Below are 16,259 nucleotides of genomic sequence, written 5' to 3'. Positions count from 1 at the left end.
AAAGGAAGATATTTTAATGTATTGCTAGTTGACTGAGCACTACCTTTGGAGTTTATTCAGGGCATAAAGATTTCTAGAAATTCATTTAAAATAATATTTTCTGGTGATGAACTACATTCAGTGATTATCATCCACTGAGCCCTCAGGCACTCTACTGCTTCTAAATTCAGTTCAGTTCAGTCGCTCAGTCATGTCCAACTCTTTGCGACCCCATGAACCGCAGCATGCCAGGCCTCCCTGTCCATCACCAGCTCCCGGAGTTTACCCATATTCATGTCCATTGAGCCGGTGATGCCATCCAACCATCTCATCCTCTGTGGTCCCCTTCTCCTCCTGCCCTCAATCTTTCCCAGCATGGAAGATATCATTTGCCATTCAGCAGGGAAATTAACAAGGGTTTCCATTTCCCATTCTTAGATTATAATCTTTACTAAATCCCAAATGAAATGTAAAGGAAGTACCTTTCATGATGTCCCAAATCTGACAGAAATTCATCTGCATGTCTTTGGAGTTCATTTCCTTCTAAATTCTTTAATTTCTTCAACTCACTTTGTAAAAAAAACCAAAGCTCTTTAGCTCCATTTTCAATCCTCCTCCTCAGGATTTCATGATCCTTCCCCAAACCTGTTGTCAAGCAATGGAGAGTATTAGCATTTCCAACATTCTGATGAAAGGAAACTTTCAATTATTTGTACTAATATCAGTATATTGAAGAGGAGAAACAATGTATGATTACCTACCATTTCTAGTTTGTTTCTTATAATTTTCAATCTGTTCTTTGGCCTTCACAAGCTGCTCTTCTAAAGCACGAATCCTTCCTGAAGCTGGCCCCTGATCAATGGGGCCTTCTGGTATTCTGTAGTTCAAGGAAGAAAACGTAAACATTTAGTTTATACATTATGCAAAAAAATACATTCTTACTTTGCTAAAACATATTTATTGGTAACTCTAGAAGTCACCGGACTGTAACACATATTAGAAGTACCGAATGAAATTTTCTCTTCAAAGGTAAGGGTAAGACATAAACACTGGAATGATACTGAATACAGAAAAAAATAATCTAGCTCAGAGATGTATGATCTTTGAAGAATTAATGAACCTTTAGAACTGTCTCCTAAAAACTCATCATACTACTCTGAATAACACCATTAGTGCCAAAGTGATCAATTCTTTCACTAGTGTTGAGAACAACAAAATTCAAGGAGAGGGTGACAAAAAGGCTTAAAAGGAGTACAAAAGCATGTAATTGAAAACATGTCTATGTTCAAATATCAAATGCAAATTATTTCTAAATTAATCACAATATCAGGCCATGTAAACCTGTGCTCCAGTTCATGAACTTATAACCTTAGATTACTAAGCATTGGTTTTAAAAGGAAGGGAAAGACAAGAATAGAAGATGAAGAATACCAGAAAAAACACCTGACTGTTAATGTCCTGTTTATGTCAGGAATGAAAACTACCAGTCAACAACATAAAATGTTGGAACATAGCAGAGGAACTCCAGGATTTCTTGCTTATATTATCAACCTGTACAACTTTTTTCTAAACTGTACTTATTTCTAACATATTTTGTTTTTATGTGACTTTTGACAGTATTCTATACTCCAATTTTGCCATAAAAGCTATTCACATCCTAATCCTGGAATCTGTAATACTATCTTAGGTGACAGAAAACTATATGTGTGATTAAGGATCCTGAGAAGGGGAAATAGGCGTGGATTACCCAAGTGAGCCATAAATTATAACCACAAGTGTTCTTATAAGAGGGGAGTAAAAGGAAATTTTATTACAAAAGAGAAGGTCATACCTATTACTTTGAAGATAGAGGAATGGGTCATGAGCAACAAATTCAAGAAAGGCATCTTTAGGAGCTGGTAAAGGCAAGAACACAGATTCTCTCTTGGAGTTTCTCTAGTGAATACAGCCCTACAGGCACCTAGGTTTTGGCTCCATGTAACTCATTTCTGACTTCCCAAACTGTAAGATAATAAATTTCTACTATTTTAAGCCAAGAAGTTTATGGTTATGTGTTACAGCAGCAATAGGAAACTAATACATACACACATATTTACACACATATATATAAATATGTATATATACTTTTGGAAAAATATTGAGAAGATTAAAAAATGGCTGATTTTTTCTTCTATAACCTATTTAAATGATGAAATGTCTCTAAATAGCTAGCACAGTGTGTCAATAAGCCTTATCAGGACTACTCTATCTGGGCTCAGTCATTTTAGAGATGAGCTGTAACCTTAAAATGCCTGGGATATTAATTTGTATCATTACAAATTAGTATCATTCCAATCATCGCAATCATTCCAATTTTTAAACTATACTTGACAGAACTTAAATTTAGATATCAACCTGATGAAAAAAGTAATATAAAACTTTAATACCTTTTCTAGCATTTTTATATAACAGATAAAGCCAAATTAACTTCAGAATGAATGCTTAGTAAAGAAGCTCTTGTTACAGTTATAAAGAAAAAAAAGTGAAGTTGCTCAGTCGTGTCTGACTCTTTGTGACCCCATGGACTGTGGCCTACCAGGCTCCTTCGCCCATGGGATTCTCCAGGCAAGAGTACTGGAGTGGGTTGCCATTTCTTTCTCCAGGGGATCTTCCCAACCCAGGGATCGAACCTGGGTCTTCTGCACTGCAGGCAGACGCTTTACCATCTGAGCCACCAGGGAAGCTACAGTTATACCAGAGTAAATAAAATATTCTATAATTTCACATGAAATTGTATGCATTAACACTGAACAGAAGCAGAAATGATAGTCATCCACTAATCGTGAATGTTCCAGGCTACAGAATTTGAATTAAAAGAAGCCTCATTTGTATACAAACAACAGAATAATGGTAAAATGAAGAGAGTTGTTAGGTGCACAATTACCCAATTTATGAGCACAAATACGTATACATTCATAAATGAGGCATTTCCTGGTACATAATTTTTAAAACTTGGCTCTTAATCGCTTTCTGAATTAGATGGCTGGTTTGTAGGAAATAATTTGAAAACAAAATAAAATTACCACCTCTTGTAATTTATTATGGCAGCAATATATCATAGGATTAGGATGTCCTTTTCCAGAATACATTTTAGTGATACAAAATTTCAGTCAATAGAAAGATATGTCCAGGTTCTCCTTTTTATCTCATTTCTTTACACAATAATGTTAGGGGAAAACAGGCATGGAAAAACAGCATAAGGTCTTTTCAGCAGAGTTCCATTAAGCATTAAATCCGATCTGATTCTAATCGAACAGAAAAGAATTAGTGATTTATATGTAATAATGTAATCCAACTATGGATAAACTAGTTATGGTTTATAAACTAGAAATGGATGCTTGGGGCTGGTGCACTGGGACAACCCAGAGGGATGGTATGGGGAGGGAGGAGGGAGGAGGGTTCAGGATGGGGAACACATGTATACCTGTGGTGGATTCATTTTGATATATGGCAAAATCAATACAATATTGTAAAGTTAAAAAATTAAATTAAATTAAATTAACAATATTGTAAAGTTTAAAAATTAAAAAAAAAAGAACTACAAAAAAAAAAAAGTAATAGAAAACTCAATGCAAAAAATGAACACAATAAGGGCTTTTCTTTCTAAATCCCATAGAGAAAAGAGTAAATCTGTAAGAACAATCTCTTTACCTGAATATTTAGGTAATTGAATGTTTTTCCAACCAGTCCATTCTGAAGGAGATCAGCCCTGGGATTTCTTTGGAAGGAGCTGAAACTCCAGTACTTTGGCCACCTCATGCAAAGAGTTGACTCATTGGAAAAGACTCTGATGCTGGGAGGGATTGGGGGCAAGAGGAGAAGGGGACGACAGAGGATGAAATGGCTGGATAGCATCACTGACTTGATGGACGTGAGTCTGAGTGAACTCCAGGAGTTGGTGATGGACAGGGAGGTCTGGCGTGCTGCAATTCATGGGGTCGCAAAGAGTCGGATATGACTGAGCAACTGATCTGATCTGATCTGATTACATTCTCTGGCGTGCTGCAATTCATGGGGTCGCAAAGAGTCGGATATGACTGAGCAACTGATCTGATCTGATCTGATTACATTCACTATGCAAAAAGATATATAGAATATCTTCTGGCCAAGATGAAGTAACAGAGGTCAGATTTATCATTAAGGCTGGAACAAGTGAAAACCTGGGACAGGGAGGCCTGGTGTGCTGCAGTCCATGGGGTCACAAAGAGTCAGACATGACTTGGCGACTGAACAACAACAACAAAAACACATGAAAATCCTGATAAAACTTATGAAACAATGGTTTAATAAAACTGGAATCTGGAGAAAGATGGAGGGAAAAATAGGTGATTCTTGGCTACAGCACTCCTCAGGGAGAGAGTAACTAGCAACTATTCACAGACTAGATACCTTTTTAAAGATCCCAGAATGAAAGGATGAGTATGAAGTATCCCCTTCAACCATAAAAGCTGTGAAAAAGGGCATTAGAAGAGCAAGAGGAGTGATTTCACGTTGACCACCTCCCCGACCCCAACCCTCACCAGCTCAGTGCAGTGCTATACTGAAGAGATCCCCTGGGCCTAAAGTTTCTCCTGCAGAAAAAAAAAGAGTGTAAGAGGACATGAAGCTTCCCCAGCATTCCAGGTGCTTCCTGGGAGGCCCACTTAAGTACTTCATGGGGACTACTAGGAGAATCAGCTAGAGATAGAGTAGGAGGAAACGGCTCACAGCAGTCAGTGTGCAGATCTTGGCAGACTGCATTCCTACTAGTAGTTGGGCCTGAACTGAGATCCTGATCAAGTGACTCTGACCTCTTGCAGAGCTGAACTCATGACCTCAGCTGGTCTGGGAATTTGGCTGGCAGTTCTGCATGGTTGGTTCCTCAGCCAGAGGGCTGTCTTGGAGGAGGAGCAAATTCTAGGGCTCTGCCGATACAGGGAAGCAAGTCAGCAGCCCTACTCAACTGCTGAGCATAGCCTTCAACCCCACCTTGAGCAGGAAGCCTGGCCTGAGATGCTAGGCAGTCACTCGGCACATCCTATGGCCACCCAAGCAGGGAAGAAAGTCACTGGCCACATGCAACCACTGAGTATAGCCTCCAATCCCATCCACCAGTGAAGACTGGCAAAAGATGCCGCACAGTTGTGGGCAGCCATGAAGAACATCCTATGGCCTACTTAGGAGGAAAGCAAGTCAGCAGGCCCACCCAACTGCAAAGCCCAGTATACTGCCAACCTGACCAGGAAGCCTGGCCAGGGCCCTCAGGCAGCCACAGAGCCCATTCTGCAGGTCTGTTCAAGCAGAGAGCTGAGCCAGAAGCACCACTCTGCTGCTGAACATAGTCTCCAGCCTCACAGGTGACTGGAGACCCTGGTCTCTGAAGCCCATCCTATAAGCCCATTCAAGCGGACAGACAAGCCAGCAGCCCTGCCCAACTACAGAGCATGACCACTGGTCCTGTCTGACTGAGAAAGTCCAGACAGTGTCCCTCGACAGCTTTGAAGCCTAGCTTCTGGTACTGACTATGTGGAGACCAGCCCTTGGCGCTGTACAGCAGCACAGCATAGCCTACAACCCATTCATTTGCTGAGCATGGCTTGAAAACCCACCCAGTTTGAATGTCCAGGTAACCACCTCACCTAATCATAAAGCATAACCTATGGCCCCACCCAACCAGTGAGCCCAAAAAGCAACCCCTCAACCACTGAGCATAGCCTCCAGCTCCACCCAACTGTGGGGTACAACTGGCAGCCTACCTGGCCAAGAAGCCCAGCAAGAGACTGTCAAACAGCAGAGTACAGACAATAGCCTTCTAAATTACAGAACCCAGCCTATAGGCCCACCCAGTTTTGGGGCACAGTGTATGTCCCAATCTGATCTAGAAGTACACCCTGAGTTCCCGTCTGATCATAAAGCTCTGTGTATGGCTTTAACTGAATACAGAGTCTTGCCAATGGTGTCATCAAGTCAGGGGGCATAGCTTGAGGCCCCATACAACCATAGATGAATGTGGAGCTCAGTGTATGGCCCTGCTTGTTCCCCAAAATGCAAACAACAGCACTCCCTGGACAGCAGGCCAGAGAACATTCCCCACAACCCTGCCTGACTAGGTGACTACAGAGCCCAGCAAGTGGCCCTACCTGAATGCAGATCTCAGCTAGCAGTTCAGTCTGAAAATGTGAAGCCCAGCTCTGAGACCTACCCAAATGCAGAAAAATAACACTTGCTCTGTCCCTCAACTTCAGAGCACACACAGTAGCCTTCTCTAACTCATGTTATGAATGTAAGCACTCCTTGTCTAAGGCTGCTACCAGCTGCCCATCCAGAACCCTAAGCTGAGCTGACTGGTAAAGGTCTCTCCCTGCTTAAGTAATTCAGTAAAGGCTGGAAAAGACGCCACTTTCTCAAAGGAGAATATATCCACACAAGGACAGAAGGATCATGAGGAATCAGGTAAATATAAAACCACCAAATGAAACTAATAAAGCTCCAATCACTATACCCAAAGAAATGAAGATCTGTCAACTGTCTAACAAAGAACTGAAAGCAATCCTCTTAAAAAAATTCAGTGAACTGTGAAAAAACAGCTAATAAAAATTAGGAAAACAATGCATGTAACAAAACTGTGAATTCAATAAGAAAACAGAAACCATAACAACAACAACAACAAACCAGGAAACCTAGACCTGAAAAATACAATGACTAAAGAATTCAACAAAAAGCTTCAACAACAGACTTGATCAAGCGAAGAATTAGTGAACCTGAAGACAGCTCGTTTGAAATTATCTAGTCAGAGGAGCAAAAAGAAACAAAAAGAAAAAGAGTGAAGAAAGACTAAGGAAATTATATATTCCCCAAATCAAATTATAAATTCCATAAGCAAAGCAATCTATGATTACTGGAGTTCTAGCAGGAAAAGAAAAAGAAGAAGGGACAGAAGGCTTATTTTTAAAAATATCCAACTCTGGTGAGTTATTTGAACATCTAAATTCATGAAACTTGTAAGTCCCCAAGTAGAAAATCTGAGGGAGTTTAATAAGGGTGCAGAATTCAAAATCAACATATAAAGTTCAATGTATTTTTATATTTAGGAAAAAAACAATGGGAAACTGATATTTCAAAGCACATTATTACTTATAGTAACAAAATCATGAAAAAATTAAATATGATGCAGTAAAAGATATATAAAATCTACAAAGTAAAAATGATGAACTTTGTTTAGAAACTGACACGCCAATTCTAAAATTCATATGGAACAGCAAACACCTAAAACAAATCTGTGAAAGACTAAGAAAATTGAAAGACCAACACTATCTGATATCAAGATTGTAAAGTTACAATAATCAATATAGCGAGGTACCAGCATAAAGATAAATGAAGAAATCAATGAAACAGAATAGAGTCCAGGAATAGGACCACACATAGTATGCAAAACTGATTTATTATAAAGTCACAGCAATTTAGTGGAGAAAGAATAGCTTTTACAACAATAAAACTCATAGAAGAAAACAAAAAAAATACCTTTAGTTTTCTTAGATATGACACCAAAACATGATCCATAAAAGAAAGAACTGATAAATCAGACGTCACTGAAATTAAAAACTCTTTGTTTAAAAAGACACTGTTAAGACAATGGTGAGACATGACACAGACTAGAAGAAAATATTTGCAAATCTCATATCTGTTAAAAGATTTCTGCCTAAATTATATAAAGGATCCAATCATCAGAACACAACCCAAGCAGGGGTGGGGGGGAGGGCGAAATGGTAAAAGATTTGAATAGATACTTCACACACACAAAATAAATTTAAAAAAACATAAGCATATTAAAAGATTAAACATCAATAGTCATCAGAGAATGAAAGGAAAGCAGACTGTGTGGCTGGCCTATTTCACTGATTATATTTAATGTCATGGAATATGAAACAGGGTTTCCTGTAGATAATCTTCATTTCCTACTAAAAATGTCAACATGTTCATGTTTTCTAATATTATGCATATTTCAAAAATTATGAAATTCTCTGGAATAAAACATTTGAAGAAAATCTTTCAAACATGATGTTGTCCTTCTAATACACAAACATAAGCCACTTTTCAGGGAATTCAGTGGCTCTGTTCAAAAACATAAAAATCAGTGAATTCCTGCTTTGTGGTCAGAATATGAAAAACAGTGAATCTTGTAGCCTAAGTGTTATGATTACACAGGTCTCTCAGAAAAATTAAACTTTTCTCATCAGAAATATATTAATAGTTCATTTAAAATAGGTTGCCTTTCTTAAATATTAATACTTCCAATGATTTTGCCATGAATGCTGAAACAATAAAGATATTTGTTAAGAAAAAGAACCTAGGCACAAATAAACAATATTAGGAATGAAAAGAGAATTATAAGCACAGATAAAGAATTTTAACTCATCACAAAATACTACATTTTCAGGCACTTAATGTTAAGATATGGAAAAAAAAAACTTCTAGAGGAAACTGAAATATCAAAATAGATTCAAGAAGAAACAGAAATTTAGTCAGTAATCAAAAAGCTATTTAAGTTAAAAAAACTCTAGGACCAGGCATTTTTATATATTAGTTTCATAAATATTCATAAAATAGTTATATAAATTTTTTCCTACGGAATATAAAAAGAGAAGTTCCAAACTCCCACTCCTGAAATTAGTATAAAATTGATAGAAAAGTGGTATAAAGGTCAAGAAAAGGAAAATTAAAGGCCAACAAAAAATTTGTTTTCAAAATCCTAAGTGATATATTACCATAGCAATGTTTTAAAAAATACACCATGACCAGACTTTATCAAGAATATCTAGTTGGTTTATAACTAGAAAAGATACTAATGTAAATTCAATGAAATAACAAGTTAAAGGCAATAATAAAATTACCATCTCAACAGAAACAGGAAAAAAATCATTTGACAAAAGTTAAAATTTATCCATTATAAAATTCTTAAGGAATAGAAGGTAAACTCCCTAAGTTGATAAGGAGTATGTATCAAAAAATTCACAGTAAAAATCACTGTGGATCAAAATTAAAAGTATTCCTTTTAAAGTTAGAAACAGCAGAAGAAATGTCTGCCATCACTGCTCTGCTGTTCTGGGAAGTCTTAGTCAATGCAGTAAGAAAGAGTAAGACTTACAATATAGGAAAGGAAGAAACAACTGTTGATATTCACAGATGATATGATCTTTAATGTAGAAAATCCAAAATAATCTACAAACTAACTGCACTAAGTTCAAGGAAATTTCTAGACACAGTATTAAGATATAAAAAATTAGTTTACTGTCCCTAAACAATAACCACAAATTACAAAATGTATCTTTTAAATACATCACATTTAAAATAACAAACAAAATGATAAGGAAGAAATAAATCTAAACAATAGTAAGATATGCATGACAAATATCATATATTTTCTGAAGAAGTAATCACAGCCCAAATTGACCGGATATAATTCTAATAAAAATTATAAAAGGATCTTTTAATTGAATGATCAGATCAGATCAGTCGCTCAGGTGATCCTAATACTCATATAAATCACAAAAATCCTCAGAGACTAGAAATTTTGCAAAATAGTAAATGGGGGGAGGATTTACCCAATCAGATTAACTAAATATAATACAAAACAGTATGGTACTGGCAAAAGATCAGATAAATTAATGGAACTTAAGAATAAAGTTCCTGGAGACAGATCCCAACATATATAACAAAGGTATCATTCTAAATTACTAGGGAAAGATAAATTATTCAATAAATGATTGCTTAGAGAGCTGGGTTCCTACTTGAAAAATGTGAAAATTTAAATAATCAGACAATCAAAACTTTAAAATTTTAGAAGAAATTTTATATTCTTCATGATCTTGGGTCAGAGATGGATTTCTTAAACAAGAATTTAAAAGCCTAAACCTTAAAAAGAGAGACTGATAAACTTAACTGCCTTAAATATGAATAGAAAAATGTATGCAATAAAGTTTATTGAATGCAGAGAGGATAATGGAAAGTATCTAAATTATTATCTAGATTATATAAAGAACTCCATCAAATCTATAAGAAAAGACGAACTGAGAGAAAAATGTACAAAATAGATGACCATGCAATCCACAGCTGAGGAACTTTAATGATTAATAATTCTGAAGAGTGATCAACTTCAAAATTTTAGTTGCCAGGATATTCAAATTAAAACAGGTATCTTTTCTCACCTATTAGAATGATAATAATTAAGAGTATAAGATTGAATGTTGGTGAGATGTAGAGTAATTAGAACTCTCATATGCTGTATTAGTTTGCTAGGGCTGCCATAACAAAATACCATAAGCTGCTAGCTCATACAAAACTATTTTCCCATAGTTGCTGCTAAGTCGCTTCAGTCGTTTCCGACTCTGTGCTACCTGGGATTCTCCAGGCAAGAACACTGGAGTGGGTTGCCATTGCCTTCTCCAATGCATGAAAGTGAAAAGTGAAAGTGAAGTTGCTCAGTTGTGTCCAACTCTTAGCGACCCCATGGACTGCAGCCTACCAGGTTCCTCCTCCACCCATGGGATTTTCCAGGCAAGAGTACTGGAGTGGGTTGCCATTGCCTTCTCCATTTTTTTTCCCCCCATAGTTAGGAAGGCTAAAAGTTCAAAATCAAGGTGTTGACAGGTGTAGTTTCATCTGAGGCCTCTCTCTTTGGCTTGTAGATGTCCAATAGGTAAATAAAAAGATTCTCCAAAATCACTAATTATTAGAGAATACAAATCAAAACTACAATGAGGTATATATCATCTCACACAGGTCAGAATGGACATTATCAGAAAGTCTACAAATAATAAATGCTGGGAAGGATGTGGAGAAAAAGGAAGCGTCACATACTATTGGTGGGAATGTAAACCAGTGCAGGCACCACGGAAAATGATACAGAGGTTCCTTGAAAAACTACAAATAGAGTTACCATGTAATCCAGCAGTCCCACTCTTGGGCATTTATCCAGAGAAAATTCTAATTCTAAAAGATACATGCACCCCAATGTTCACAGCAGCACTGTTTACTAAAGCCAGCACATGGAACCAACCTAAATGTCCACAGACAGATGAATGGACAAAGAAGATGTGGTACATATATACAAAGGAATATTATTCAGTCACAAAAAGAAATGAAAGTATGCCATTTGTAGAAATGTGGATGGACGTAGAGACTGTCATGCAGAGTGAAGTAAGTAAAATGAAGACATATATATGATATTACTTATATATGGAATCTAAAAAAATGATATAAATGAACTTATTTACAAAACAGAAAAAGACTCACAGACATAAAAAAACCTATTTATGGCTCTCAAAGGGGAGCAGGAGGTAGCGATAAATTCAGAGTTTGGATTTAACATATACCTACTATGTTAAAGAAAACTGAGAAAAAATAAGGGCTTACTGTATAGCACAGGGAATTATATTCAATATCTTGTAATAACCTATAATGGAAAAGAATCTGAAAAAGAATATATATATATTATATACATATTATATAATATATTATACATATATATATATATATGCAATTTGTAGAAATGTGGATGGACCTAGAGATTGTCATGCAGAGTGAAGTAAGTAAAATAAAGACAAATATATGATATCACTTATATGTGGAATCTAAAAAAATGATATAAATGAATATAATATATACATACATATATGTGTATATAATATACATATATATGTTTTTGTGTATGTGTCAGTCGCTCAGTCTTGTCTGACTCTTTATGATCACATGGACTGTAGCCTACCAGGCTCTTCTGTCCATGGCATTCTCCATGCAAGAATCCTGGAATGGGTTGCCATTTCCTTCTCCATATATATATATATATGTATATAATCTACACACACACACACACACTCATTACATACACACACACATATATATATAACTGAATCACTTTGCTGTATACCTGAAATTAATACAACTTTGTAAATCAACTATACTAAATTATACATATAAATATATAATTAAAATTTTAAAAAGAAAAGAAAGAATATTGCTGTAAAAATATCAAGTAAAATATCTTTTATTTAGACAAGATTAACTAACATAGTTGTTCATCATCTGCCTAAACTTTGTCATTGCCATGGAAGACTAGAACTGCTAAGATCAGATCATTTCATCCAATAAAAAGAATTATTTTAAAAAGCAATCTATAATCTATATTTTTGGCATCTTGCCAATAAACTACTAGGACTACCATAAAGTTGGACCATTTATAAATATGAACTAAACTGGCTTAAAATTAGAATTATACTCAGTAATTCACATATGCTCATTTTTTTAATTTGTATCTGTTGGTTTTTTCAGTTAGAATTTTAAACAGGCACTAATGGGACTAAAATATTTCCAGCAAAACCACAAAAAAATAAATACATTTATTCAAATGTCAAGCTTTGTCAAATTAGATAGATGGAAGAGATCTATCTATTGAGAGAAAATATCATTTTATTCAAATGAACTGCTTCTTGTGGTTATGCTTATTCATTTTACAGAGTATGTAAAAATGTAAATGGAACCCAAGGATTGGTAGAAGGGTCAAGCAACGACATCAGTTTTAACAGAATAATCACATGGGAAAATCTGGATTGAAATTCAGCTCTAAGATACTGTGATATCAACATTAAGTAGGTCTCAGGCTCAATTCTCCAAGGAAATCTGTGTCGATGTTTGACAAGTGAAATAGAAAGTGTAAACTAGACCATGGTTTCATTATCCAGAAGCCAAAAACAGAACAATCTAGACTGACAGCTGTCCCTGCTCACTTCAAATATGAGAAAAGTATCCTTGTTAACACAAAGAACTTTGGGTAAGATTTACAAATCAGGTAAACTGAGGGGGTGGAAAAGATATTCCATGCAAAAGAAAATCAGAAGAAAGTGGAGTAGCAATACTTGTAGCAGAAAAAAATAGATTTTAAAATAATGACTGTTACAAAAGACAAGAAAGGATACTACATAATGATCAAAGGATAAATCCAAGAACATGACATAACAACTGTAAATATATATGCACCCAACACAGGACTTCCCTGGTGGCTCAGATGGTAAAGAATCTGCCTGCGATGCAGGAGACCTGGGTTTGATTCCTGGATGGGGAAGATCCCCTGGGGAAAGGAATGGCAACCCACTCCAGTATTCTTGCCTGGAGAATTCCATGGACAGAGAAGCCTGGCAGCTACAGTCCATGGGGTCACAAAGAGTCAGACACGACTAAGTGACTTAATACTTCCACCCAACAGATGCATACCTTAATATATAAGGCAAGTGCTAACAGCCATAAAAGGGGAAACTGACAGTGACACAATAATAGTGGGGGACTTTAACACCTTACCTACACCAACAGACAAATCAGACAGAAAATTAATACGAAAACACAAGCCTTAAATGACACATTAGACCAGAGAGACTTAACTAATACTTATAGGACATTCAATAGGAAAGCAGCAGAATACACTTTCTTCTCAAATACACATGGAACATTCTCCAGGATAGATCACATTTTGGGTCATAAATCAAGCCTCAGTAAATTTAAGAAAACTAAAACCATATCAAGCATCTTTTCTGACCATAGCATTAAGAAATTAGAAATCAGTTACAGGGGAAAAGAAAAACCACAAACACATGGAGACTAAATAATATGCTACCAAATAATCAAGAGATCATAGAAGAAATCAAAGAGGAAATAAAAAAATACCTAGAAACAAATGACAATGAAAACACAATTCAAAATCTATGAAGTGAAGTGAAGTCGCTCAGTCGTGTCCGACTCTTCGTGACCCCATGGACTGTAGCCTACCAGGCTCCTCCATCCATGGGATTTTCCAGGCAAGAGAACTGGAGTGGGGTGCCATTTTCTTCTCCAGAGGATCTTCCCCACCCAGGGGTCAACCCCGGTCTCCTGCATTGTAGGCAGATGCTTTACTGTCTGAGCCACCAGGGAAGTCAAAATCTATGGGATGCAGCAAAAGCAATTCTAAAGGCGAAGTTTATACCAATATAATCCTACCTCAAGAAACAAGAAAAATTTCAAACAACCTATCCTTACACCTAAAGCAACTAGAGAAAGAAAACAAACAAAACCCAAAGTTAGTAAAAGGAAAGAAATCATAAAGATCATAGCAGAAATAAATGAAATAGAGATGCAGAAAACAACAGCAAAGATCAATGAAACTAAAAGCTAGTTCTTTGAGAAGATAAACAAAATTGATAAATGTTTAGTCAGACTCATCAAGAAAAAAAAGAGGATCCAAATCAATAAAATTAGAAATGAAAAAGGAGAAGTTACAATGGACACTATGGAAATACAAAGGATCATATGAGATTATTACAAACAACCATATGCCAATAAAATGAACAACCTAGAAGAAATAGATAAATGCTTAAAAGAACAACCTTCCAAGACTGAACCAGTAAGAAAGAGAAAATATGAAGAGACCATGGTTCTAGCCACGGTTATCAGTTATCAAGTTATTCTACTTTCAATGTTTATTGGGTTTTGGATAAATTTCTACATTTCAATGTTTCTCAATAGTAACAGCTAATTTACCTCATATTCTCAAAAGGGCAAGGGTCTGGTGAGAATATTTTCTGGGCACTGCATTTACAGCAGATTATTGAATTTTTGTCAGAGTTTATGTACCAAGTAGGCCCACTAAAATAAACTATTATTGGAAAGCTCTTCTTACAAATTAAGAAAGCAGTGAATGACAATATTAAGAAATGCAAAGACCATGGTTGTCTGCCAGTTCAAATCTACTGCAAATCTTTTAGATTCATCAGATTCAAAGGATAAAATGATAATACTGTTATTACTAGCTCAGTAAGTGAAACAGAACCCATACAACAAAACACTGAAAACCTTGCAAACCACAGAGTATCTCTGGATGTCTGGCCCAGGAACATATCCCCAAATCCTTCTAAGCAGATGCTCCCTGTAACACAGCGGTAAGATCATTATATAACAAGGGCACAAACTTGAATAGCTTGCTGATAACCCATTACCAGCCATTTCTGAGGATGAGTAAAAATTTAGAACATCTTAGAAAACACTCATTTTGGAAAACACATTTCCCAAAGAGTTATTTTGTCTCCTTTTCAGGCATACCTCCAATTTTTAAGAAATGCTTTAAGAAAAGGCAGAGTCAAACCACTTAAAAGTATGCATGGAAAGGAGGGTAAAAACACAAATAATTCTCAGTGAGTTTAGGTTTTCTCTTTTCTCCTCTCCTCCAACTTTTTCAGAAAAATTATCTTATTTATATTCCTGATATAGAGTGGATACCATATTCTGAAAACATATATTTTTCTCTTTTTGCTGATGACTCGTTCTGTTTTTGCTTATTTTCCATTTATAAGGTGGGAAACTGGGCTTAGGAAAAAATTAAGTTTTCATATTAAATGGCTTGTTTAAAAGTTCAAAAAGTTCTAAAAGTTCAAAAATTACAAAAATTCTTAAGATATCTGTAAATTTTTACTAAAATTCTAAGTAAACTAAGGATAAGACCACTAACCAAACAAACTAGTCTAGATTTAAACAAATGCATACATATACTCTTTTTCAAACACACACACAGACACACACATACATGCACAGAGACACATCTAAAGATATAAACATGTATACTTAGAAGTGTTTTAAATTAAACAAATTGACAAATTGCAAGGACTATAATATTTGGGGGCTTCTGTTTGTTTATTTGCTTCTTTGGGCAGAGAAAGGCTTATTGCAAACAGCAAGCAAAGAGAATATGCAGTTTGCACTAAAAAACCCTGATCTCCAGAACTATAATGTTTTTAAAGTAAGGGTAGGTTTCATTAGTCCATCTTAACACTTATCACTGAACTGCTGGTTTCCAAAACACTCAACTTTGCAAAGCAAGTTCTGTTGTTGTTTTTTTTAATTTACTCCCTGCTCTTGTTCTACATCAATAATGAAAATAATAGCTATTATCATATATGGTACTGTCATTATTTTCAAGGTACTATGATTAACATTTAAGAAAACTATTTCATTTACAACAACTCAGAACAATCAAGAAAAAAGAGGTATCCTTATAGCTATGAAAGTGAGGTTCAGAGAGGTTAAACAACTTTGTTCAAGGTTCCAAAGCTAATAAGCCGTGTAGCCAGAACCGGAATCCAGGCTTCTGTTATTCTTCCCTTCTGTTAGTTAACAGAATAAATCAAAATTCCAGAAGGACAAATTCACTGTGCAATGGCATAAGCTATAAATATCCATCTCAA

The 16,259-nt window shown here is 35.8% G+C and overlaps 1 protein-coding gene and 1 non-coding gene across 6 annotated transcripts in view; both read right to left on the bottom strand.

Moving 5' to 3' along the window:
* Window positions 1–16,259, bottom strand: part of FUT8 (fucosyltransferase 8) — a 329,084-nt gene that overhangs the window by 113,769 nt on the left and 199,056 nt on the right. For all 5 annotated transcript variants that reach the window (XM_055538372.1, XM_055538374.1, XM_055538371.1 and 2 more), the window contains 2 exons: window positions 741–856; window positions 462–624 (listed from right to left, as the gene is read on the bottom strand). In XM_055538372.1, coding sequence (XP_055394347.1) covers window positions 462–624; window positions 741–856 — 279 coding nt within the window. The remainder of the gene's footprint in view (window positions 1–461; window positions 625–740; window positions 857–16,259) is intronic.
* TRNAC-GCA (transfer RNA cysteine (anticodon GCA)) lies at window positions 2,628–2,699 on the bottom strand. Its single transcript has one exon. It is a non-coding gene; the product is annotated as a tRNA-Cys (tRNA).

This window comes from Bubalus kerabau, chromosome 10 (assembly GCF_029407905.1).
Source record: "Bubalus kerabau isolate K-KA32 ecotype Philippines breed swamp buffalo chromosome 10, PCC_UOA_SB_1v2, whole genome shotgun sequence".
Classification (NCBI taxonomy): domain Eukaryota; kingdom Metazoa; phylum Chordata; class Mammalia; order Artiodactyla; family Bovidae; genus Bubalus; species Bubalus kerabau.
Note: the sequence above shows the minus strand (reverse complement) of the source record. Positions and strands in the feature narration are given on the sequence as shown.